Raw genomic sequence first — 25772 nt, 5'->3', positions numbered from 1 at the left:
CAAAGCCTAGGAGTGAGTATCTAGTCTAGAACTGTCCATAACCAATCTCTTAATTTAAAGTAATCTTACTCCAACCATTTTAACCTGTCCAGAACTTCATAATAGAATCTTGTGCCCATCTTGTTGTTGGTAAATCTGTAAAGCGCATCTGTCATTTCTGAAATCTTGATTCTATTTCTGAACAATCTACCTTCACAAAAACCTCTGTAACTTTTGAACCATACGTCCTAGAAAATTTAACTGTCATTTTAAAGCTAAGATCCTTAGCTTTCCAACGAAACCAAAATAACATTCCAATTCCTTATAGTGTTTCCATAATCGCAATTTACGCTCACGGAAAAATTGCAGCGAATTGCAATTTGGCTCAATTTCATTTAATGTCAGAATAGCTGTTTCTTGTTTGCAACTGCTGAATTTCGTTTTCAATTTGATAATCATTCATGAATCATTGCTAGTGTTGACCTGTACCAATCCAAAGTAATTCTCACTAGTGCTGAATCTCCTTATTGAATTAAAATCAATTTAGCATATTTTCACTTTCATTGCAATCACATTCAAAAGTATTTTTGCCGTTTTAAAATCATTCCTGTGTCTCTCTAAGCTTGCTGGGGGGAACTGGGATTGAACTGCAATATTGATTGTCTTTCTGAAACCTGTGTGCCCTCATTTCCATCTCTTCATATTGCATAGTGGGGGGAGTGAGTAGTCACAGGGGAAAAAGTGATCATCTTGTCTTTTGATTGAAACCCTATCAAGTTTATTTCTGTGTTGCATTCTTCCCGGTTATTGCATTTCCTTGAATCATATAAAGTATTCTCTGCTACAGTATCCTTCCTATTCCTACTCCTTACTGATTAAAGAGATTGTGATATTGTAATATTACCCATAGCTGATCATTTTCATAAGTGTGCTATTCAGATATTTTATTAATAAAAGTGTGATATATATATTGTTCAATTCTTCAAATAAACCTTTTAATTTGCAAAACAAACCTACTTCTTGGCTCAGTGAAGTCAGGGAGATTCAAAGAGGGGCGTTATATAAGGGTTCATCATCCAGATTTAAAGAACTTTGACATAAAAATATAAAAATAAGGGCTTCCATTGGGCCTCCCATCCTAAGCATTGACTTAGTTGGATTGCTGGATTGAAGTCACTTACAGAGCGAGTCCAAGGGTATCACAAGAAGGTGTTGAGGAACGCAAGACTTAAACAGATGCAATTGTATATTACACATAGTGCGTATCTGACACCCCAGGGACGGCAGGCATGCCCTAAATGTGATGAGGAAAATGCGGGCATGGTGCATATGTTTTGGTCATTCCTGGTTATTGAGCGCTTCTGTGGTGAGGTTGCACACAAACTGGCAGAAAAGGGTATTAAGATTGTGGTGGATACTGTGTGGGCCTGCCTGTTAGGGGGGGTTCCCTACGCCACGGAAACTTAGGCATGTAAGCAAACTGAAGGATCTGGCATATGCGCTTGCGAAGAGGAGAATTGCTATGGGGTGGAAGACATGCCACAAACAATGATTGGAGGTATGGTGGAAGGATCTGCAGAAATGGGCAGAGGCGGAAACCGTGGTAAGGCAAGAAGCTAGCAGCGCTGGGGGATTGTGGAGGGGGGAGAGACTGAGACCCTGATGGCTTGGAAGTTACTGATAGCAGAACTATTTGGGTCCATGCAAACCCATCGGATCCCACGGAAAGAAATACCCTATCACAAGATGCAGGAATAGAACATTAGTTGAAGTAGGCTAGTAATGGGGGGTGGGATAAGGGATGCAGTGAACGCAATTGAATGATGTACAATTGAAATGTTATCGTATACACTGCAAGTTTGGTTTGTGTTGTTTGTTTAAATATTCAATAAAAATGTTTTTTTTTTTTTTTAAAGTGCTTCTGTTTCTATTAAGTTTTGTATCACATTGTTACATTGGATGTTTGATTTCTATTTTGTGAGGTTAGGTTTAACAGTTCGGGCTACTGTTCATTTTGCTTCTCACATTGGTTGAAGAGAAGGTTTTGATGCCCATTGTGTTTTCTTGTGATTCAGGCTTACGGGGCCTGTGTGATGTCACTGTCTATTTCTGGTTTGCAAACTAGTGGGACATGCTACTGTCTCCAGATTGAGTGAGTTTCAGAGTTATCATGCCCGTGGTTAATGGGTGCCACCACATAACCCCGATTTGTGACATGGGTAGCGGTATAGGTGTGTTGTTGCATGACCCCGGGATTGGTAGCAGGTTCCATGCATTTGTTATTTGCTGTCTATTTAGGGTTCTTTCTCAGCATGACAGCGCTGTAAAATTAGTGTGCACTCCTGGTGCTGCCGTTCTATGTTCGCAGCCGATTGTGTCACCTTGTGTTTATCCTCCACCGCCGTGTTATTTTGACTGCCACTCAGAGGGTCACCATGGTATGCCATTACCACAAATATCCCTGACCTACACCAGACGTCTTTAAATTGCTGCCTGCAGGCCTGCCATGTCTAGGGAATTGCCTTATTCCCTTGGATTACTTATTATGATTTTGGTTGATGAATTGACTGTTTTATTTCTTGATTTATTGTGGGCGTTGTCAAGATTTTTTTGTTGCTATTCAGCAGCGCTCTGTCCAGGCTACAGACAACAGTGTGCAGACATACCTACGTGCTTTGCTACCATGTTCGGGCTGTGGGGTTGGTGGATGTGGGCGGGGGAAGGGGCCTTGATTGGCAAGAAAAAATTAATCTGAACGTAACAATATTTTTCTGATTGGTCCCCCTTCATTACTTTACCTACGACAGCACTCAGAGCCTGTGGTCTAGATCTGTGTTCTTGTTTCTACTAAAGAGGCGATGCTACTGGATCCGGGCTATTTGGGAAAGTGCCAAATGTTACTACTGAGCTACACCGGACGCGGTTCCTCTTGACCATCTTTTTTCTTACTTTATCTTTATATTCAGCAAACTATCAATCCTTGCTTGCTCCGGTCTCTCCTTGTGTACCACCTCCCTGGTTTGATTTTACTCTGGCACCACCAGTAAATACCAATCGCTGGGAAGTTGTTTGCACCACCGCTCTTGATCTGCCGGACCTGCAGACCTACCTCCCTTTGTGTCTCCCTGCTCTTTTGATTTCTAGACTTTTAGCTATGTGCTCTAGACTATTCACACCACCACTTACACCTGCACTAGGGAATAATGTCTTCTTCATGTTTTCAACATATGGGGTATTCACCTGTAAATCTTTGAAATAGTGTCATTTTTCGACTCAGGTTCAAAAGGAATTTCAGTGGCCACTTGAGGGCTCATTTCATGCAAATCACCTTGTTGTCTTGCGCACGGCTTTGTAAAATAGAAATGTAAGGTGTCCGATGGTTATTGGTCGGCTTATTTCGCCTTTTTACAAAGTATCTACAGACAGATTGTGGGACAGTCTGACTAGATGTCATGATCTCTGCTTCCAAAAGATCAGGACTTGCCCGACTCCCTTGGAAGCAGACCCATAACCCCGGTTCCGAGTGCCAGCCAGTCCCAATTGGGACCTTTTGGACCCTGTCCTGGCGCCAGTGGCACCAGGCTCATAAAGATGCCCAGTCCCAGCGCTGGAAGCGCCGGGCTCATAATGCTTGGGTGGACTTACCTGCAGCAGACCATGCTGCTTACTTACCTGCCAGTTGAACCCCTGATCCTCTTCTGTTTGGGACTACTTTTCCTGTTGGGTGGGGCAGGAGCCACTCCCTAGGTTCAGAACACTGGAACTCTTCTGGAAAGCAGGAACTCTTTTCTTACCTAGGCGTGGCTGTGGAAGGAGACACCTAAGCACTACAGGAGGCTATTTAAACCACACCCGATGGATGAATCTTGCTTTGTGTTATTCTGCATTCTCTGCAGCAGAACGCTCATCGTGTCTTCTGCTTCTGATCCTGGGCCTAAGGGAACAAAGGCTTACCATCCTGGAATCCAGTCTTCAGCAGCACCTGTAAAGACAAAGAAAGAACAGGTTAGCACTACGGTTTTCAGTGGCAGCGCATCTCTTACCTGGTCCATCGGCTGTCACCAACGCCTCGCGCTGCATTCCGGCATCTGAAAGACAAAGGCTTACCTACTCTTCGCATGCTCCGGAGGCCTTCGCACTGCATTCCGGCATCTGAAAGACAAAAGCTTACCAGCTCTTTGCACGCTCCGGAGGCCTTCGGCGCTGCATCCCGCATCTGAAAGACAAAAGAAGGTGCGTTTAAAGACATTGGGCAACTTTATTACTCACGTGCCATTACTCCTTCCCACGCCAAATCCAGTGGGTATTCCAGCACCCCTCAGCTTCTCTAAAGCTCCGAACTTGTACCTGCAAGATAAAAGGGACAGTTAGTGCGCATCGTGAAGCAGGCTACAAGCGCTTACTTACGTGCTTCCAGGCGCTTCTATTCCTCACGCGGGTTCGATCCTCAACTCTCATCAGCCCGCCATCCGCCATCGCCGGAACCCTGCAAAACAAGAGATATCATTACAAAAGACTTTTAAGACATTTGAAGTGCCCAGAACTTACCGTTCGTGCAGTTAACGACGGACAGCAGTCCTCTGAGGTCAAGAGGCCTGCACCCTTATCCAGTGAAGAAACTGGTTACGGCACCCTGCCCCGAGGCAGATGGAGAGCTCAGCGTTCACTTACCTAAGGTGAGGGCGTTAACCTTTGGGGTTCTACAGGAGAAGAGAAAGGGAAGAGGAGAGAGGCACCCAATAACCCCAGTTCATTAATCCCATATTTTCTATCTGCAGACATCTTACTCTTCGAGTCAGACATACAGTGCACAGAGGTCCAGCCCAAAGAGCCAACCGTGTGTTACACATCACCTTTGAAGATACGGCATTCACCCAGTCAAGACCGGCGCCTCTGCGGGAATCAGGTGAGCGTTACACTAGATCGCTGAGGAACTCGCAGGCTAAACTAGAGAAAGAATTAGAACAGTACAAGCATCCCTCCAAGGCCGGCCAGACAAACCGTAAACCCACTCGTAAAACAGACCTCTACCCAAGTGTTTCTGCAGACACCATTAAAGATTCCCTTTCAGAAGCACCTACAGTGCCACCTGTGGACCAGATGAACTAGCACCATATTCGCCTCTGCCAAGGGTCCACACACCACCTACTCTGCATCAAATGGACCCACTACCCCCCACGCCACAGCAGGCTGCCATGCCACCCCAGTCACCCGCACTCAACCCCAGAACCCTCCCCTAGCTCCTGTGCCCCAATCGTCCTCACTTTTTACATTCTAGGGCCAGGTTCAAACCTCTAGCTTCCTCCATCACCATAGCTCCCACCCAAAATAACCGCCATAACAGCCTGGAATACAGGTGGACCACTGACTATTTACAAAAGTCTTTCATGGCAGCAGACCCAGGCTCGCCACTCTACGAAACATTGCAAGAACTAACTAGACAAGAACTCCAATTGTCACATCCCTCCATGCCTACACCCCCGGCACTGCACACTATGTATGACGCATCATCCACCCTTATGCATATGCGCACCTACCCTCAGGCCAATACCGAGGCTGAACCTATGAAAAATCACACTCCCTGGAGCTCCACTGACTTACATCATATGGTGCAACAGTTCCCCACGTTGCCAGACAACCCTACTTCTTTCATGGAACATTTGAACACAGTGATTGCCTGTTAGGATTCCACCATTGGGGACCTTAAACAACTCCTAAGAGCTGTGCTCAAAGACACTATGCAAACAAATTATGGACAAACTACAATGGCCTGACACAAAGGTAGAAGGTGAGATTACTGCTAAAATTACTGCTCTTACCGCCCTCATCGAGGAAAAATGCCTTGTCAAATCTGACTGGTGAAAGATCGCTGCTGGCAAGCAAAACCAGTCTGAATCTCCCTCTGACAACATATCTAGATTGACTGTTTCACTAAATACTCTGGTATTGCAAACGCTGGAGAACAAGCTAACTTGCATTAGTTTCTCATTTTGTGAATGGTCTCTTTCCTGAAATTTCCAACAATATTCAAAATGTTCAGATTGGGGGACAAGCTGAATCCATTGAAAAATCACTGCAAGCAGATCAACATTTCTTTGACAGAATCAACGCCAAGAGCAAGATGGGGCTACCCGCCTCATGACTTTGCAAACAAAGCATGCTAAACAAAAGACTGCCTCTGGGGGGCCGGGACACCTGGGTAACTAACGCCAGCCCTATGCCCAACAGAATCCTGTGCCACCTTTTCACCAAGGCCACCCGCTACAAGAGACATTTGCACACCCATTTCTGCCTGCCCAGCAACCCCTGCCAGGGCAACCTTTCTGCAGTTATTGTAAGCAGACATGCCATCTCATCCAGCAATGTCCTACCAAACCTGCCAGACCACAGAAATATGGTTGCACTGCTTCACGCAATGATTACATTCCTCCTAACAGTTCCAATTGCTACCCTATAACAAAAACTCTTGGAAAAGCTGGCCATCTCCCAGCTCAATCGTCACACTGAATCTGTTGGTCGTCTCCATGATCATCAGTCAGGCTTCAGAGCTGCCAGAAGCACAGAAACTGCTCTCCTGAACATCCGTAAAGACCTGCTCTCGAACCTTGATTCTAACACCCCCTGTGTCCTCATCTTACTTGATCTCTCTTCTGAGAAATCAAAAGCACATGGACTAGTGTACGGAGGATGACCGCAGTCGCACAAAACACTCTTCACCTTTTAATTTATAGATCAAAACTGGTTTCTTTTTGTTCAAAACATTTTTTAAACCATTAAATTATCATTAAATTATGTTATACAATACTACCACGCAGCTCACTCTGTTTCACTCATACTTTCTTCAACCCACAGTCTAAATTGGTTTTACACATGCAACAACAGTATCACATCTGTCATTTTGCTAAACTTATACAATTGAATTCTATTTGGATCCCTACATATATTCTAGGTAACACTGTCTGTATGTTGTTGTTCCAACAGATCTTCACGTCGACACGTGTTTCAGTTGCTATAATCGAGCATCAACAGTAGTGCTCTCTTGTTAACGCAACCTTCTTCAGGACAAAAAACCAAATCTATTTTCTTTTATATAAGCAAGGGTGAGCCACACCACCTACAACAATAAAATAGAAAAAAAAAAGTGTAAACCTTTTGCACCTTCTGTCATCCTCCTTTTATTCACAACTAACATCTTAATGTTGGGTACTAAGCAATCCTTCAATTATTGCCCCATCTGACTCACCTCCAAATATGGTTGTGGGGGAAGTCAGGATGAAGTGATTAACTCCCAGCTACAATAATTTGGCTCTTCCAATTTCTTTAAGCCTTTCCTATTGGGTATAAAAAGCTAATTTAGCGAATACCCTCTCAAACCATAGTAGTCAATCTTAATCACAAAATGTCAACCTGATAATCAAGAATTGTGGCACTTACTCAGGAGAATGTAATACAGTTCACACTTGCACTGTGTTCATAGTTGTTGTAATGAACAGGGTCTTCAAGACCCTCTCATATCTATACCTCATTTCGCCTATAATTATGGAAAACCACATACCACTAAAATGAAGCTAGTCTTTATTTGCTTGCGTATGTCTATATCCGAGTTTCCCCGAACTCACTTATACTTTTAATTTTTAGGTACTTACTAGATTCATAATTGACCATTCTTCCATCGTTTCTCCAAAATAAAGGCCACTGTCCCCGTCTATATCACTCGTGGATCCACACTCATCAAGTAATAGATGTTTGTCTCTGTCAAAAGGAGCAGTAAAAGCCTTACGAACCCTAGCCACTTCCAAGACATTTTGCATACATTATGTGTCCATATTATATACTTCCCAGTTTCTCCATTGGAAAAAATTGAAAGAAAGAGAAATCGAATGGGTATAATGTATGCTATACACGCATGCCTGTGGTCTACTGCTTCAGATTATATCACACTTTTCATTATCATTAATATCTTGGTGTCCAATCAGCCTCAAAATAGATGCTAGCCATCTCTGGCCCAAAATCTCAACAGATTTGTGACCATTATGCCTCCATAATGCCCACAGTTAGGATCTATGTGAACTTCTTCAATATGCTACTTCCGGGGATACCATTCACGGCTGACCATTATCAGGCGCGTCATTCGTATCAACTCGGCCTCACAATCAATGTTAACCATCTCTGGCGCGTAGTAAATACTCGATGCGCATGCAGCTCCATGGTAACTCTCTCTAATCTTACTACATACTTTCCCAGCAAGCTGCTCCTCGTATCTGCTAGGTACACTGCCGACTAGACATACTTCCCATTCACCAGGGAGCATTTCTTCTCTTACCTTAAGCTTCTCTATATAGAGCTTCAATCCGGGCGTGCACTCACTTGTGATGGCCGTCACATCGCGTTCATGTCGGACCCAAATAGACATCTCCTCCCGTTTTCATCATCTTAGAAAAAGTGACCGTTTCAAATTGTCTTTCATAGGATCTATAATTGGTGGCCTCTGTAGGATATAACACCGGCGTCAGATGTGTGCACACTTGCACAATCTGACAGCATTAAATTACCACAGTGGGGAATAACCGGAGTATATGCTTTTACCGCTCCTTTTGACAGAGACAAACATCTATTACTTGATGAGTGTGGATGCACGAGTGATATAGACAGGGGATGGTGGCCTTTATATTGAGAAACGATGGAAGAATTGTCAATTATGAACATCTAGTAAGTACCTAAAAAAAAGTTTGGGGAAACTCAGATATGCACATACGCGAGCAAGTAAAGGCTAGCATCATTTAAGTGATATGTGGTTTTCCATAATTGCAAGCGAAATGAGGTATAGATATGAGAGTATCTTGAAGACCCTGGTCATTACAACAACTATGAACACAGTACAAGTGTGAACTGTACTACATTCTCCTGAGTAAGTGCCACAATTCTTGATTACCAGGTTGACATTTTGTGATTACGATTGACTACTATGGTTTGAGAGGGTATTAGCTAAATTAGCTTTTTATACCCAATAGGAAAGGCTTAAAGAAATTGGAAGAGCCAAATTATTGTAGCTGGGAGTTAATCACTACATCCTGACTTCCCCCACAACCATATTTGGAGGGGAGTCAGATGGGGCAATAATTGAAGGATTGCTTAGTACGTAACATTAAGATGTTTGTTATGAATAAAAAGAGGATGACAGAAAGGTTGACGTACATTTTAATTATTTTATTGTTGTGGATGGTGTGGCTCACCCTTGCTTATATGAAAGAAAATAGATTTTTTTTTTGTCCTGAAGAAGGTTGCGTTAACAAGAGAGCACTAATGTTGATGGTCAATTATAGCAACTGAAACGTGTCGACGTGAAGACCTGTTAGAACAACAACATACAGACAGACCGAGTCACCTAGAATAGGTGTAGGGACCCAAATAGCATTCAATTGTATACGTTTAGAAAAATGACAGATGTGATACTGTTGTTTCATGTGTAAAACCAATTTAGACTGTGTGTTGAAGAAAGTATGAGTGAAAGAGTGAGCTCCATGGTGGTATTGTATAATATGATTTAATGATAATTTAATGATTTAAAAAAAAAAATTGAATAAAAAGAAAAAAGTTTTGATATATAAATTAAAATGTGAAGAGTGTTTTGTGCGGTCATCCTCCGTCCACTAGTCCATGTGCTTTATATTTCTCTGTATTATTACCTGGAGGACTAGGGACCTATTACAGGTACCCTCTTTTTGTTTTGGACATTGATCTCTCTTCTGCCTTTGGCACAGTCCACCATGCCATCCTGCTCAACAGTCGCTGTGATAACCTGGGGATCACTGGTCAGGCCCTAACTTGGCTGACTTCTTTCCTCTCTTCTCGACCCTCCCAGGTTCAACTTGAGTCCTTCCTCCCCTCTATCGCTATCTCTACCTGTGGTGTTCCCCAGTGGTCTAACCTCTCTCCTTGGCTTTTCAACCAATACCTGGCACTTCTTGCCCACAGCATTTCCGCGCTCTGTCCAAACATCCAGTGCTATGCGGATGACACTCTGCTCATTTTCAGGCTACCCTCAGCCACCTCTTCTCTTCTCCCTCTCTCATCTCCGACTGTCCGCCATCCAGGAGAGGTGTGCCACCAATGATCTCTGCCTTAATGCCAGTAAGACCGAGATTCTCATTGGCACAGCCGCTCCCTCCTTTCCTGTCATTCTCTGGCCGGCCTCTCTTGGCCCTCTTCCTGCTTTCACCTGTGAGGCAAAAAAACGTGGGGTCATCTTTGACTCCACACTCTCCTTCTCTCCTCACATCTCCGAGGCCTCTAAGAAGTCACACTACCAGCTGCACCTCCTCAGAGGTATTCTTCCTTTCCTCTCCTTCCCCCAGAAGCTCACTGTCTCCAGAGCGCTAGTTCTCTCTATTGCAACAGCCTCTTTCTAAATCTGCCTGCTTCTACTCTCCGCCCTCTGCAATTCATCCAAAACAAGACTGCGATACTTGTCCTTGGCCTCAAGCCCAGGGATCGTACCTCTCCAGGACTTAAATCTCTGCACTGGCTCCCAGTAGCTGCGAGGAATACAAAACCCTCTACATTGTCCACAAGGCCTTCTGGGGTATGGGGCCTCAATACCTTCAACTCTCTCTTCCTAAATATCTCCCTTCTCGAGCTCTTCGCTCATCCGCCTTCAACTCGCTCAGGGTCAGTCGCTTCTCTAAGCAACGAATTGGTGGGAGATCTCTTTCCTCAGCTGGGGCCTCCCTCTGGAACAGCCTCTAAAGCTGGTTACCAGGCCACCCTCTCAGCTCGGTGCCCAGGTCCCCTCCCTGCAAGTCACACATCTGCACTGCATTCCTGGCAACCCGCGCATTTGGTGACTGTTTTCTGTATCCCTACAGTCCTACTACCAGCACTTGACACCTGATGCCTGCACTTACCCCTGCACCTTCCACCTGCTGGCCTTACTGTTACTTATTGTTATTTATTCTTTTTTCCCCCCCAATGTTCTGCACTGTCCCCTGCCCCTTCCCACGCACTTTCACCATCTGAATGACACCTGGCCTAGTAGGATCGTTGCCGGTCTTGCCTCTGTCCCCCTTCCCTTGCCATGTCGCGCCTTGAAACACTTGTGCATAGGTGCGTTATAAATGCCATAGCATATCATAACACCACCACCCCTCGGCCGCCTCCTCCTCCTAACCGGGGCTTTAAGGACATGCATATCTCCTATGGTCCACAATGACATTGCCAGAGGGACCCTGCTGTGCTGTCTGTTGATTTGCTCCCACTAGACTGGTCTGGTGCCTATCTCAAATGTGACATTCAAGGAAGAAGGGTGAATTGTTTGATTGACACTAGTTCCAGGTGCTCCATGCTGCGGGCGGCTGTATTTCCAAATGTGGATGTTTCAAAGGAAATTGCCAATGCTATTGGGATATCTTGCACCACTATTACACACCTGGTATCAAATGAATAGTCTGTTTCTATTTGGTCCCATCACTGAACATCAAGCCTTTCTGTTGAGCCCATGCTCACCTGCAAACCTGTTGGGTATTGATCTTCTATGCAAAATGCATTGTACCATGTATTGTTCTCCTGATGGTATTTATCTAGAGGTTCCACAATATAGGCAAGCTGAATGTTTGTTTCTCCCCCAAAAAAACATTCACCTGGAGCCTCCTACAGAGCCTCCTTTACTCATACCTGCTCGAGCTACACAGGTACAACACATATTGGCTCTGTGACAGTGGCCCTCTGGGCACCACAAGCCAATGAGGTAGGAAACATTTTCTCTGCAAACTTGTTAGCATTACTCTCAATCCAGAAGTCCCTCTCCCGCGTGTGCAGAATATCCCCTCAAGCAAAGTAAGGCATCAAGCCGGTCATCTCTTCCCTCATTGATCAGGGCATCCTCTACTACACCACTAGCCCTTGTAATACTCTGGTGCTCCCAAATGAGAAACAGGGCACAGGCAAATTCCGTCTTGCTCACAATTTGCGCACCCTTAATAAAGCAGTAATACCCTCAAATCCGGCGGTCCCGCAACCCCTGATCGTTCTATCCCAACCCCCAATTTTTCACTTGCATTGATCATCTCTGCCTTCTTCTCTGTCCCCATCCACCATGACTCTGAGTATCTCTTTGCATTCACTTGCAAGGGACGTCAGCTCAACTACTGGTCCCTTCCAATGGGCTTTATTGATTTCCCTTCTCGCAGATTCTGCAGGAAGACCTCCAGGATGTCACCTTCCCGGGGGTTTCCACTATGATCCAGTACATGGATGACCTACTGTTCGCATCACTTTCCTTTCAGGTCTCCCTCGACTTCGGCGTGAAGCTCTGCCTTGCCAAGGTCTGCCAGTAAACCAGCCTCAAGTGGCCCGATTCCCTCCTTTTGGCCTCATGGACCTTAGAAACTCTGTAAATAGAGTGCACAGCCCACCTGCCCCCACAAGATACTCATGGGAGGCCCTGAACTCTGACTAACAAATGAATGATAACATTGTTGTGTCATATTGCAAAAGACTAATGCTCGTTGTCAGTTCTCACTTATAGCAAATACAAGCAGCTCTGTCTCGACCGCCTCAAACATCATGCCACAGCCTCTTGCCGGCAGACTTGGTGGTCCTAAAAGTACATCATCAAAAATCATCCCTGCATCCTCGCTGGAAAGGTCCTTTACAGATCCTGCTGACAATCCACACTGCAGTATGCTGTAGAGGCCATGAGTTACATGCCAGCCAGTGTGTGAAAACAGCACCTCCAATCGATGATGAAAAACAACAAGAGGTCCAGGACAGAGACAACCTGCTGTCCACCAGCACAAAAGACGCTGCAATCTGCATTGGTACAGGAGAAAGACCCCTCTTCATTCGCCCACTTGGGTCCCAGCAGCTAAAACCCAGTGACTCTGCATTCCGCACTCTTCGATGAAGAAGTTCGGTTACCTGTGCCAAGGTACAACTTGCAGAGTGGGGCAACCATCTCACCCGACATCAGCAGGTGAACCCTCGCTCTCAAATGTTTGCTACACTTGTCTCCTATGGGTGGCCCATCGCTCTCAAATGTTTTGTCACCAATCAGCTACAATAAGGCGGCGTACCTGTAGAATAGGGGCATAAGTACTCCAGCCCAAGGGGGTTTGAAGGCCAGATGAATGTGCCCAGTGCCTCAACTGATTTCATTCAGCTCTACGCATCTGTAATCGGGATCCTGAACTTTTGCATTATCATCTCTCCTCTCTACCGGGTCCTGTAATGACTGACACTCTTTGGAATTTTTGGGCATAAGGCCTAATCTCCATAGGGCTGGACTGCTAAAGCTAGGAATAACGCTGCTATGGCATTATTGAATCTGAATTGTTTACAACATGTTGCTGTTCCTTACCATGGTATTTGCTCTGCCTCACCCTACATCCACCATCCTACAACCAGACACCAACACCATCCTCAACTTCTCTTGGGCCTACTCTGACCTAATAAATGCCTCTGATTGCTATGTATGTTCCCACACTCCTATGTACGCCAGTGGAGGGATTCCCTTAATACCGGTCTTGTTCATTCTTGCTGAATGGTGTTATGACCTCCCGATTAATGACTCTTCTTGTCCCAATATGAGCCATCCCTTTCCCCGGGGATTCTTCTACACCAGCTACGACAATACTTTACCTCCCAAGACATCGACAGCATTTCTTCCACACGCTATGACCGCTTTCATCACGATAGGCACACTGCCTTCAATGGGTGTCACACCAGCAACCTATGTCTAAACAGAAGTGCATTACCACCACCCATAACGACACAGCTGTCAGTAAGATGGGTACATTTCATAGTAATAGCACCGCCTTAGCACTCTACACCCACAGAGGGTTATCTTTCGTTTGTAGGGTTAGCGCCTATCAATGGTTACCAGCTAATTGGACTGGTCAGTGCACCATTGAGTTCATTTGCCCAGCCATCCGTCATGTGTCCCTTTTTCCAAAAGCTCACTACACACCCCGATGGTCCAAACGCGATTCCTGGACATGGTTCAAAGGCCTCGGAGTTCTTGATAACGAGAATTATCGAGATGTTAGGGAATGTGTCCCTGCACTGCTTTAATCCGAGGCCTTGGAAGAACCAAGCATGCTATATATAGGAACGGCACAGTGAAAAATCTCTTAAGAGGAAAGTGTGCTAGGTACAGAGTGCTGAGCAGACACAATACAATATGAAGTTACAGGGTGCGATGTGGCCATTATACAGGAAGATACTACCACTTCCGGTGTAGAGGAATAGACCAACGAAGTGGATTGTGCTGAGACACCTCACCTCCTGCTGATGAAACCACTATTTAGAAGCAAGTAAGACTTGCAATAAAATACAGGCTGCCCCCCCCCCCAACCCCACAAGTCACATTTCCAACCCTGGCCATTGTGGCAACTTGCGAACAATATATTCGACTCTTGACACAATTCATGGTATAGTTTACTCTTCCATCAAGAGAAAAAGCCTTTGACAGGTCTATCTTTGGGGTGTGCACCAACTTAGGCTCCAGAACTCACAAACAAGGTGTAATACCAGGAAATTGTTGATTTTTAAAACTACAGACCATCAGGTTTGTCACTTACATTACAGCTAGTATACGGTATAAATCCTCATGTCAACAGACAACTCACTTTGTCCCTAACGGCAGATGAATCATACCCTTAAAACTTTTTTTTGCTGATCTCGAAGAGCAGAAAAGACTTTCACCCAATATTTAGAAACCTTCTCAGAAACGGCTGCAGCCTCCATTATGTGGCATAGTACCCCCCTGACCCCTCTTCCCATTAGAGACAAGGTCAAACTCTTTGACAAGGGCTCGGGCATTAATGCACTTTCAGTCCACGATTAACTATCCATCAGGTTTTCACATAGTTTTCTTTGTTTCTGGCACACACTATGAATCTATAAAAAGCAATTTCAACCACACTCACTGAAATCAGTAGATGAGCAGGATGGCCACAGAGTGGCCAAATGCAATGTAGTATGCCATGGACATGTAAAAAATAAATCATATACAGCTTACAAACTTGGAAAAGGCTGCTGCAACAAAGAATAATGTAACCCCATGTCACAGAAATAATAAAGATAGAAGGCTCTAAGACACTGCCTCACTCTCACCCAATTTTGGAAGTAATCCGCAATCCCCAAGGGATATGGCCAAAAGGTCAAAGGACTTGGTAATAATTCACCCATGATTTCAAAAGCATTTCAAGAATTGAAACACATTTTATAGGCTCCAACCTCCAACAGTTTGTTTGGAAAAAAGGGCCCACCAAAACAAGAATTCAAATTGGAATTTGCATTGATGGCCAATGGACACGGCTTTGGATATCACAATGTTTAAAGCTCACCTTTCTACACAATTAATTCATTTTGGCAGTTATCTTACCTTGCATTGCAGCCTGAAGAGTCAGTGTCAGAAGACAGGGCACAACAGTCCCATGATAGTAACGCAAGCTTTCTGCATCGTGCTGACACTGCACTGCCACAAGGTGAAGACTCTGACAAACTGACACTACATCTTTGGTGTCCAATTTTGCTTTTCCTAGGGTGAATGAACACAGAACACCTATCAGTTAGTCAAATTTAAGATCAACATTATTACTTATAACCTAAGCAAATACAAAATTAAACAAAATAACAAAGGCAACTATTTACAACACAAATATAGTCACATTTCTTGAAAAATCTACTTCATGAGCAGTGCATGTTAATATTGAATTCTTTAAAAAACATTTACTATGGTGCATCATTATGCACGGTTAATTGCCTCGGCCCCCCTACAAAGGGCTTAGGTTAATCAATACATAGCATACAGAAAGTTTATCGCCTTTAGTGAATCACATCATCAATGTACATCATATGTTTTAAAGCTGTGTCAAACTTTTTTTTCTGACAGTCAGACGCAAGGATTTTGTGGAATACTAGATGGGCCTCGACACAAATTCCATTACATCCACAAATTCTGTTCTTTCACTTCAAACTTCTACATTTTTATGAAAGATTCGGCCTCATTACGAGTTTGAGGAAAAAGTAGAGGTAATTGCGGTTACCTCCATTTTCCCTACTACAAGTTTGGCTGTATTACCTTCAAGCTGGAGGTAACTCCTCCACTTTACCTCCAAAAATCTTCAGTATTACCATCCGGTAATTCCGCCAGAGGTAAAACTGCCAGAAATCCCCAATGAAAATGGGGATTTACACAGACAAATTGTCATTTGTAATGCAGCGGTATTACAGCTGGAAGGAATACCTCCAGTGGTAATACCACCGGACCAAGTGGCACTAACGGTAATAGTTTGGTGGTATGTCAGTGATATTACTGTTGTGATAACACCAAACTCGTAATGAGACCCATTGTCTCTTTGCTGCTTTCCTCCCATAGACTTCCATGGGCCACTCTTTGCGCTTTGTTTTGACTCCTGGCTTGACTTTTTGGAGGTAAGTAATGCCTTCTGCTCTACTACTGATCTGTCTGTAAGACCATCAGTGCTGAGACATAAAGAGAGACGGTCTCTCTTCATGGAATTCTTGTATTTGTATAACTGCACACATCACACTAAAGTGAAGTGTGGTTTAGATACTTTGAATCCTTATAGCTTTTTCTTTTGTAACGTTTGGGTTACAAATACGTTGTGTGCAGAATCAGCTGGTGGCAGCGAATCTGATATCTTCCTACTGTGTTTAGAACTTTTTACTTGTCTACTGTTGCAATTATTTGATTGTTTAATGTAGGAACCTAGCTAGAGAGAAGCAGGACGCTGTACAAGGTGGGGGTAGCCAGCGTGTGGGCTGGCATCTTTTAACAGTAGCGCAGTGCTGCGAGTGGCAGTCTGTGCATCCATTGGGATTAGCCCATGGTGAGGTGCAGACGAAAAAACAACATTTTTATAGATTTGAGAAATTGGAGAATTGTGAGGGCATTGAGTGTGACACCGGGAACAAGTTCCAGAGGGTGGGTGCAGGACAAGAGAAGGATTGTTTGCGGGTCCTCTCTTTGCAGAAGAGTTGTGATTCGAGCCTGCGCAAGTAATGTGTGCCACCAGGTAAGTGGAGCTTAGCTGCCAGATACGCTGGTGTGCTACATGTGACTTCTTCGTAGATGATGCACGCAGTCTTGAAATGTATCCTGGCCTGGAGCAGAAGCCAATGTAGTTTGTGTAGGCCAGGACTGAAATAACCACAAATAGCTACTAAGTGGCTAGCATTCGAAGATGGCCTTGCCACAAAATATTTGCCTGTACTTTGCTGATATTGTTCTTTGGCCTTCTTCCTTCCCCATCATTGCTGGAGTTGCCTTATATAGAATGCTCTTTCCTGGGGGAAAGCTGCTGTTTCTGGGGGCGAAGGGTTGGTCTGTGTTTGAGCCTGGATATGAATTCTAGGACTGTCTGGACCCAGTGCACATCTTGAATGTCTGTTGCTGGGCAGGTTGTGTGGTCAGTGGCTATCCATGATTGTCTACTGCCAGTTTGAATGGTGGAGATCCTTACCGTTGGTGGACCTGGGTCAGCTTCAGGTCCAAATCTTGGATAAAAGGAGGTCTCCAGAAGCCTTTCTATAGATCATCGTTGGTGCCAAAACCCTTATTAAGAAGGGCAGCCCACTAACTAGAGGAAGACCAGCTGACCAGCACCAACTGCAGTGAAGTCCCAGTGAAGCTCTGCTCCTCTACCTGCTCCGAGGAAGACCCTTGTTGATGCTTTGACCACTGGACCAGATGGAACAACCACTCTCGATCCATGCCTTCTGAGGTGTGCCTGGACCAAGCAGTGGACCCGCCAGCTCTCCTCTCTGGGCTACCATGCTGCAACCATCGTCGCATCAAGTGAATTCTTGGAACTTGAACAAGCTTGAGTTTGTACTATAAAATGCCTGCTTCAGCATTTTCAGCTTTCTTGCATCAATGGAAGCTGTGCAGGGCCTGCTACTTTGTTCATCCACTGTAGAGCGCCTGTTTCTGTGTGAGCATTGTGACTTTCCTTACGGTCTTCTTCACTACCTGGAGGTGTCGAGAGGTCACCTGCTCCACAGACATTTTTTTAATCTATTCTTCTCGAGGCTGTTAAGCTGGAAGGTGCCTGGAACTAAGATTCAAGCACCACGACCGAACAACCAAACAAAACTAAATCCAGTGTACGAAGGTGACCTCTACACCAGTGACCCCAGGGCCTCACTCGACCGGACCAAGCAAAGAAGACCATGTCCCCAACAGAATCTGGAAGCTCAGCAGTGGTCTCTGGAGAAATTGAAGTCGGGGGGTAAGTCAACATGCTTATTTCTTTCCCATTATTCTTTAGGGTTACATGGGTGTAAAGTTCTGTCCCCATCTCCCTCTCCTGATTTAGCTTGGCGGTAACCTGGTCAAGAATTCATTCCAACGCCTAGCCTAGTGTAGTGCAATGAGACAGAGCGTTACTTACCTGAACCTTGAGTCGCAACCACTGGCATCGTCCAAACGTACCTGAAAAGTTTAACTTTGGAACTGATGACTTTAAGGCGCAAGGCCCCAAGCCATCTTTGGGCTAGACTTTCTAAGTACTAGGGATTTGTTTTATGGTTGCTTTAAAGTGTTTATACTTAACTTTATGCAGCAGAGTACTAGATTTTTTAAAGCCATGTTAGGAACAAGTTACTTACCTGTAACTGTTGTTCTCCAGCATGGGTCTGGCATGGATTCACATGCTCATGAATATTCCCCGTCGTCAGGCTGGGAATCGTCGGTAAAGAAAAAACCAGTATCAGTTTCGTTTCTGATCTGTCTTTCGTAGTAGTAACCAATCACTGATCTCTGCGTCATACTGACCACAGCCAATGACTGCCCTCTACCTAAGCCCCGCCTCTGGCAGCCATCTTCAGATTTGGTAGCACGTGAAGTGGCAGTATGACCAAGCGAAGAGCCGCAGAGGGGTAGGCGGGAGGGTTCGCATGTGAATCCATGCCAGACCCATGCTGGAGAACAACAGTTAAAGGTAAGTAACTTGTTCCTTCTCCAGCATGGGGTCTGGCATGGATTCACATGCTCATGAATAAAGAATACATAGCAGTACACACATGCACAACCACAGGAGGTGGCAAAGGCTCAACATTAAGCATTACATCAAACTCAACATTAAGCAAATCTTACCTCATCACCAGGCTCACCTTAGGCGAACAGGTTGCGCAGCACTGCTTGGCCGACCCTGGACTCCTCCCTGGAATCCCGATCGACGCAGTAGAATTTCGTGAAGGTGTGCGTCGACCTCCACGTAGCAGCCCTGCAGATGTCCAGCAAGGGCACACCAGATAGGAACGCCGTGGTAGCTGCGATCGCTCTGGTGGAATGGGCTCTCGGACGGCCAGGCAGCGGTCGGTTTGCCAACCGATGACAGTACATGATACAGCCGGAGAGCCATCTGGAAATGGAAGCCTTCGAGAGAGCCTTCCCCTGATTGACAGGTCCAAAGTTCACAAAGAGTTGTCTTCCGAAAACACTTTGTGCGGTCCACGTAGAACTTCAGCGCTCTAGCCACATCCGGCGAGTGCAAAGTCCTTTCAGCCGGCGACGAAGGCGACGGGAAGAAAACAGGCAACACCAAGGGTTCGTTGAGGTGGAAGTCCGACGGCACCTTGGGCATGAAGGAGGGGTGCGTCCTGACCACTACCCTCGTGTCGTGAAAAGTCAAGTACGGGGCCTTGCAGGAAAGGGCCTGGATCTCTCCCACCCGTCGTGCGGAGGTGATGGCCACAAGAAACGCTGTTTTCCACGACAAGAACTTCAACGGAGCCGAGTGCAGAGGCTCGAACGGAGGTCCCATGAGCTTGGTCAGCACCACGTTGAGCTCCCACGCCGGGGCCGGAGCCTTCACTGGCGGGAACGATCTGAGCAGTCCCTTCATGAACTCTTTCACCAGACGATGAGACCACAAAGACGTCCGCCCCGTGGTTCTGGTGTATCGGGAGATCGCAGCAAGATGAATCTTGATGGACGCGTGCGCCAGTCCAGCCTTGGCCAGCGTCAGTAGGTACGGCAGTACTTGGGGAGCCGTAATCCGTAGAGGGTTAATCTTCTGTGCGTGGCACCAGACAGAGAACCTCTTCCATTTGTGTCCGTAGCATTTAAGAGTCGAGGACGCCCTGGCCTTTGCAAGAACCTCTCTGCAGTCGGCCGGTATGTCATATCCTCCAAACTCTAACACTGCAGGAGCCAGGCCTGCAAGTTCAGCGACTTCGGGTCGTGATGGAGGATGGCGCCTCCTTCCCTGGAGAGAAGATCCGCGTCCACTGGCAGCTTGATTGACAGGGACGCTGACAAGTCCAGAAGGTCCGGGAACCATATCTGCCTCGGCCACGCAGGTGCGATGAGGATCATCCTGCACCGTGACCTCTTGAGCTGGTTGATGAGCCGGATCAACAATGGCAATGGAGGGAACGCGTATAGAAACAGGCCCTCCCAGGGGAATGAGAAAGCATCGCCCATGCTCCTCGGCTGGGGAAACCTGCTGGCGAACCTCCGGCACTTGGAGTTCGTCGCCGTCGCGAACAGATCGATCTGGGGTGTGCCCCACCGTCGGAAGAGGCGGTCCACTAGATCCTGTCGTAGTTCCCACTCGTGGCACGAGCGCAGCTCCCTGCCGAGTGAGTCGGCGATGGTGTTTTTTATCCCTGCCAGATAAAACGGCACCAGAAACATCCTTTGGGCGACGGCCCAATGCCACAGATCCTGCGCCTCCCTGGAGAGGGCTGGGGACCTGGTTCCGCCCTGTTTCCTGATGTAGAACATGGTGGTTGTGTTGTCGGTGAAGATCCTCACCACCTTGCCCTTGAGGGACGGAAGGAAGGACCCGAGGGCCCAAAACACTGCACGGAGCTCCAGGACGTTGATATGGAGGGCCTTCTCCGTCAGGAGCCAAAGGCCTCTCGCGTGCAGATTCTCGGTGTGCGCTCCCCACCCTTCCAGGGAGGCATCCGTGGTCACTGTCTCCTGGTGGCCGGGGTCTGGAAGTCCATGACCGCCGTCAGATGTGCGCGGGTGCCCCACCACCGGATCGCTCGTCGGAAACTCTCGTCGAGTGTGATCGTCTCCTCGAAGCTGCCCGTCGTCTGGATCCAGCGCGCCTCCAGGAACTCCTGCAACGGGCGCATCCGGAGCCTGCACAGGGGGATGAGGTAAATGCAAGAAGACATCATTCCGAGGAGGGACTTGATGGACCTCACTCTGGCCGCGTCCGCAACCAGCATCCGCTGCACCTTGCCCAGAATGGCCCTCGTCCTTTCCTCCGACGGGGAGGCCAGAAGCGACACTGTGTCGAGCTTCGCTCCCAGAAACAGTGCATCTTGCGCGGGCACCAGGTGGGACTTGGCGTAGTTTACGGAGAATCCCAGGTCCGTGGGAAGTTGGACGGTCCTTGCCGTGTGATCTATGGCGAGCTCCCTCGTCTTGGCTCGGATGAGCCAGTCGTCCAGGTAGGGGTAGACGTGGATCCCCTCTCGGCGCAGCTGCGCCGCCACCGGTGCGAGGCACTTGGTGAACACCCTGGGTGCCGACCTTAGTCCGAAGGGAAGGGCTTTGAACTGATAGTGACGCCCTTGGACCACGAACCTGAGAAACTTTCGGTGTCCCTTTAGGATGGGAATATGGAAGTAGGCATCCTCCAAATCCGACGACGACAGGAAATCACCCTCCTCCAGCTGACCCAGGACGTGTTGGAGGGTGACCATCCGGAACTTCTGTGCCTTGATGAATTTGTTCAGTCGTCGTAGGTCCAGGATGGGACGCCATCCTCCCGTCTTCTTCTTCACGAGGAAGTATCTTGAGTAAACTCCGGAGCCCCGAAGCCTCTTTGGGACGAGCTCGATGGCGCCCTTCCTGAGCATCGCCTTTACCTCCAAGAGAAGTTGAGGGACGTGAAGTTCTTTCCTGGCCACAGGGGGGACGCGCGGGCACCTTCTTTGAAACTCGAGCGCGTGACCCTGGGCTAGGGCGTCCAGCACCCAACGGTCGGTGGAGATGGACTCCCACACGCTGACGAAGCTCGCCAGCCGGCCTCCCACCGGGGTGCTTCGGTGGGGGCCCGACCCCACGGCCGGTTCAGTCCTGCTTCGACGAGGCTTTGCCGCCTTGACCTCCTTGGCGACGACAGCGGGGTCCGCCTGACTTGCCTCGTCCCCTGTAAGCTTCCTGCGACGACGAACGGGCCGCTTGACGGTAGGTGGAAAATCCGCCGCCGGAACCTTTGGAGGCACCCTTGCCTCCGCCGCTCCGAAAGGGCGGCCGCCGTTGCTGGAGAACCCCAAGAGCCCGAGCCGTCTCCGTGTCTGCTTTGATGGCTTGAAGGGAATCGTCCACTGTTTTCCCAAACAGGTTGTTTCCATCGAACGGCATGTCCAAGACTCTGGTCTGCACGTCTTGACGGAAGTCAGTAGCCTTGAGCCATCCACGCCGCCTAAGGCACACGCCGTTGCCCAACTGGCGAAATCCAGTGTCAGCGATGTCAGTCGCAATCGTAATGGCGTGGTCCGACGCCACCTCACCTTCCTGCAAGATCTCTAGGGCATCCGCCCTCTTGTCGTCCGGTAGGAAGTCCAGCAGGGGGGCCAGTTTGTACCACAGCTCCCTGTCATAGCGGGCTACGATAGCCAAGGCGTTGGCCGCCTTAATCGTCATCGATGCAGATGAGATGACCCTGCATCCCATCGTATCCAATTTCTTTCCCTCGCCGTGGAGGCCGCACCCCCCCGCTTTCTTCCTGGCCGCCGCAGAGACGACGGAGTCCGGGGTCGGCTGTGCCCGGAGGCACAAGGGGGCCGCATCCGGGACCCGGTACTTCTTCTCGTACCGATCCCTTCTAGCCGGCGTCGTGGATGGGTTCTTGAGGAGGGCGAGGCCCTCATCCCAAATATCGTCCAGTAGAGGCACGGAGAGGACCGTCTTCCTCTTGGCCTCGCGCCGTTGATAAAGGAAACCTTCCTTCTTCTTCTCCTCCGGGCAGAGCTGGAAGAGCTTGGATGCCCTGGCGATCATGGAGTGAAACGATCCAATCTCGTCGGGCGGGGAAGCCCGGGTGGGAGGTGACGACGGCAGATCCTCGTCGTAAACATCGTCGTCCGTACCCGTCGCAGCCGTGTCAGTCCCCGTATCATCCCCACGAGTCGTGGACGGGGAGGAGGGCTGAACAGGGCGCGATGGCTGAAAAGGAGGTGGAGGGTGAATCCTTCTTCTCTTAGGGGGAGGGCTCCCAGAAGGGCCTGGCTCCGGGTCCCCCGTCGGGAGCGGTTCCTCCGCTGGTGGTAACGGCAGTCTTGCCCTTATCTCCGAGCATAAGGACTGTATAGCCAACAAAATGGCCGCCGAGTTGTCTTGCGGCGCTGGTTGAGGGGAGTCCGACGGGCGGTCAGGGGCCCCGTCGGCACCCTCGACGATATAGTCGTCTCCTACGTCGGGATCCCTCCCGACGGGCTGGTCTTCTTCCACGCCAACGCCATGGCTTAAGACCTCCATCAGCTCTTCCTCAGAGGTTGAGGCCGAATCCACGACGACCTCCTGCCCCCCCCCCTTTTTCTTTTCCGTCAGAGGTTTCACAGGGTTCCTGTCGATGGGCATAAAAGAGGACTCCCTCCGCGGTGGCAGCGATACTCTGAGCCCCGAGGTCGCCACCACTGGTGTAGCCTCCACAGGCTGAGCCAGGGCCGCCGCGACTGTCTCGATAGAGGCCTTGGCCGGATGGATTAAGGCTTTCACCACCTTAGGTGCGCTCACCGCCTTCTCCTTGGGGGGGGGGGAGACACTGCCTCGCTCTCCCTCCGATGGGGCCTTCGAGCTCGACCGGGGCCTCTCCAGGAGCTTCGCCGGGTGCTCGGCCTTCCTCTTACCCGAACCAGAGCGTTGGCTCGTGGTTGATGGTGCCGGGGAGGATGCGCCCTGCCTGGTGCCCGTAGAGCCCGACCGTTCGGCGCTCCCGGTGCCAGCGGACTCGCAGTGCTTGGCCTTGTGTTGGACCCCCGTCGCCGGGCGTCCTCAAAGGTCTTAGAAGACAGCTCGGATTTCTTCCTCTTCTTCTCGCCTGACGGGCTCTTCCCTTCCAACCAATTGGCGAGACGTTGATGGCGGTACTTCATGGTCTGCTCCGACATATTGCCGCAAAACGCACAGTCCTTCTCCACGTGCCTCTTGTCCTCATGTAGGCAGTAAAGACAAAAGGAGTGTTCGTCCTCCTTAAAGACATTCTGAAGCTGGCATCCAGGGCAGACCCTGAACAGCTTTCCGGGCGTCGAGCTTCCCTTCTCCTGGGCCATGTCCGAGATGGGCCTGAGAAACTTCTGGAGTCCTCCAAAAGCGTAGCTCGACGAAATCTTCACCCTTGAGGGGCGTAGACGAATCCGACACGGGTCCCCGTTGATCGGATGAAGAATCGGTGGAGCTTGAGGCTCTTTTTGACCGAAAAAAATCGAAGTTTTTGAGAAAAAACGTGAAAAAATAGCACTAACGCTCGAGAGCAATAGCACGAGGATCCCAACACTAGAACGTGCGGTAAAAATCTGAAGATGGCTGCCAGAGGCGGGGCTTAGGTAGAGGGCAGTCATTGGCTGTGGTCAGTATGACGCAGAGATCAGTGATTGGTTACTACTACGAAAGACAGATCAGAAACGAAACTGATACTGTTTTTTTCTTTACCGAGGATTCCCAGCCTGACGACGGGGAATATTCATGAGCATGTGAATCCATGCCAGACCCCATGCTGGAGAAACGGTCCTCCACAACTGATAGTCTTAAGGACTGACCAGTTTCTGCATAAAGGTGAGTAAAAAAACAAGAGAAGCAAACAGGAGGGCTTTATTTACGTCCAACAGGTCAGGCCAGAAGCAGACAATAGCAAAAAGATTGGGTGTCACATAGAAATCTATGGGAGGAAAGCAACAAAAAGAAAACCTTTCCCTAACAGTGTCCAAGGCCTAAATAAACAGAACAGTTCTTTTGCATATTCTGCCTAACTTCGGTTATTAAGAGTGTTCTGTGTGTGCTTAGGAGCCTAAGTTTTAGCCTTACTGCTCTGTCATACTTCCTTGATAGAGCTAGTCTATGAATTGGTACATTTCCCTGTTTGCTAGAATAGGGTAGCACCCCAGAATCTGTCTACAGGCCTGATTGTGAACATTCATATTTACATCTCCTGAATACCTTCATCAATGCTTAAACACCTGGACCAGTGCAAACAACAAGTTCCAAACCCAGCTCGATTTTGCACTTGGTAGTCTTTGGAATTGTCCTGGGGAGCACCCTGTGGATTGACTAGTTCCCTCCTGGGCTAACTTGTTGTATTTATTCGCTGTAACAAGTTCAGACTTGGGACTCTGCAGATCCTCGACTTGTGCGGCAAGAGTCCTTCCCCTGTGTTAAGGCAATTTTAGTACCACACTCTGAAGGATGCTACAAAAGAAAATCCTACAGGGGAGGCCAACATATCTGACAAGAAAGGGAAGGTAAACCTCTCGGTGTACGTAATGTGGTCAGAGCAACACAGATTAACTCTCAGGTCAGAACAGTAGGCCTAGACACAGACATCAGCCAACACACAACTCTACAAAATAAACCACATCGATATACTGACAAATACAAACTTTCTTTTAGTAACACATATAAAACTATCAGGTCAAAAAACTACTCGGGTAACAATACACAGTATTAAAAAATATCAAGCATATTATTTAAAAAAAATAAAGTCTCTAAAATGGCTCTACTAACCCCAATGCCCATATGTGTGCCCTCTACCAGATGTGAGCACCCAACATAAAATAAAAGTGGCTTGGAGAGAACCCGGGAA

The 25772-nt window shown here is 47.8% G+C and overlaps 1 protein-coding gene across 2 annotated transcripts in view; it reads right to left on the bottom strand.

Moving 5' to 3' along the window:
• The window catches only part of MMS19 (MMS19 homolog, cytosolic iron-sulfur assembly component), a 1998114-nt gene that overhangs the window by 682725 nt on the left and 1289617 nt on the right, over nucleotides 1-25772 (bottom strand). For both annotated transcript variants that reach the window (XM_069611573.1, XM_069611574.1), the window contains exon 19: nucleotides 15362-15517. In XM_069611573.1, the coding sequence (XP_069467674.1) occupies nucleotides 15362-15517 (156 nt within the window). The remainder of the gene's footprint in view (nucleotides 1-15361; nucleotides 15518-25772) is intronic.

Source organism: Ambystoma mexicanum, chromosome 8 (assembly GCF_040938575.1).
Source record: "Ambystoma mexicanum isolate Mex_15411 chromosome 8, UKY_AmexF1_1, whole genome shotgun sequence".
In the NCBI taxonomy this organism is placed as follows: Eukaryota; Metazoa; Chordata; class Amphibia; order Caudata; family Ambystomatidae; genus Ambystoma; species Ambystoma mexicanum.
The sequence above is the reverse complement of the archived record's forward strand: the minus strand, read 5'-3'. Positions and strand labels throughout refer to the sequence as shown.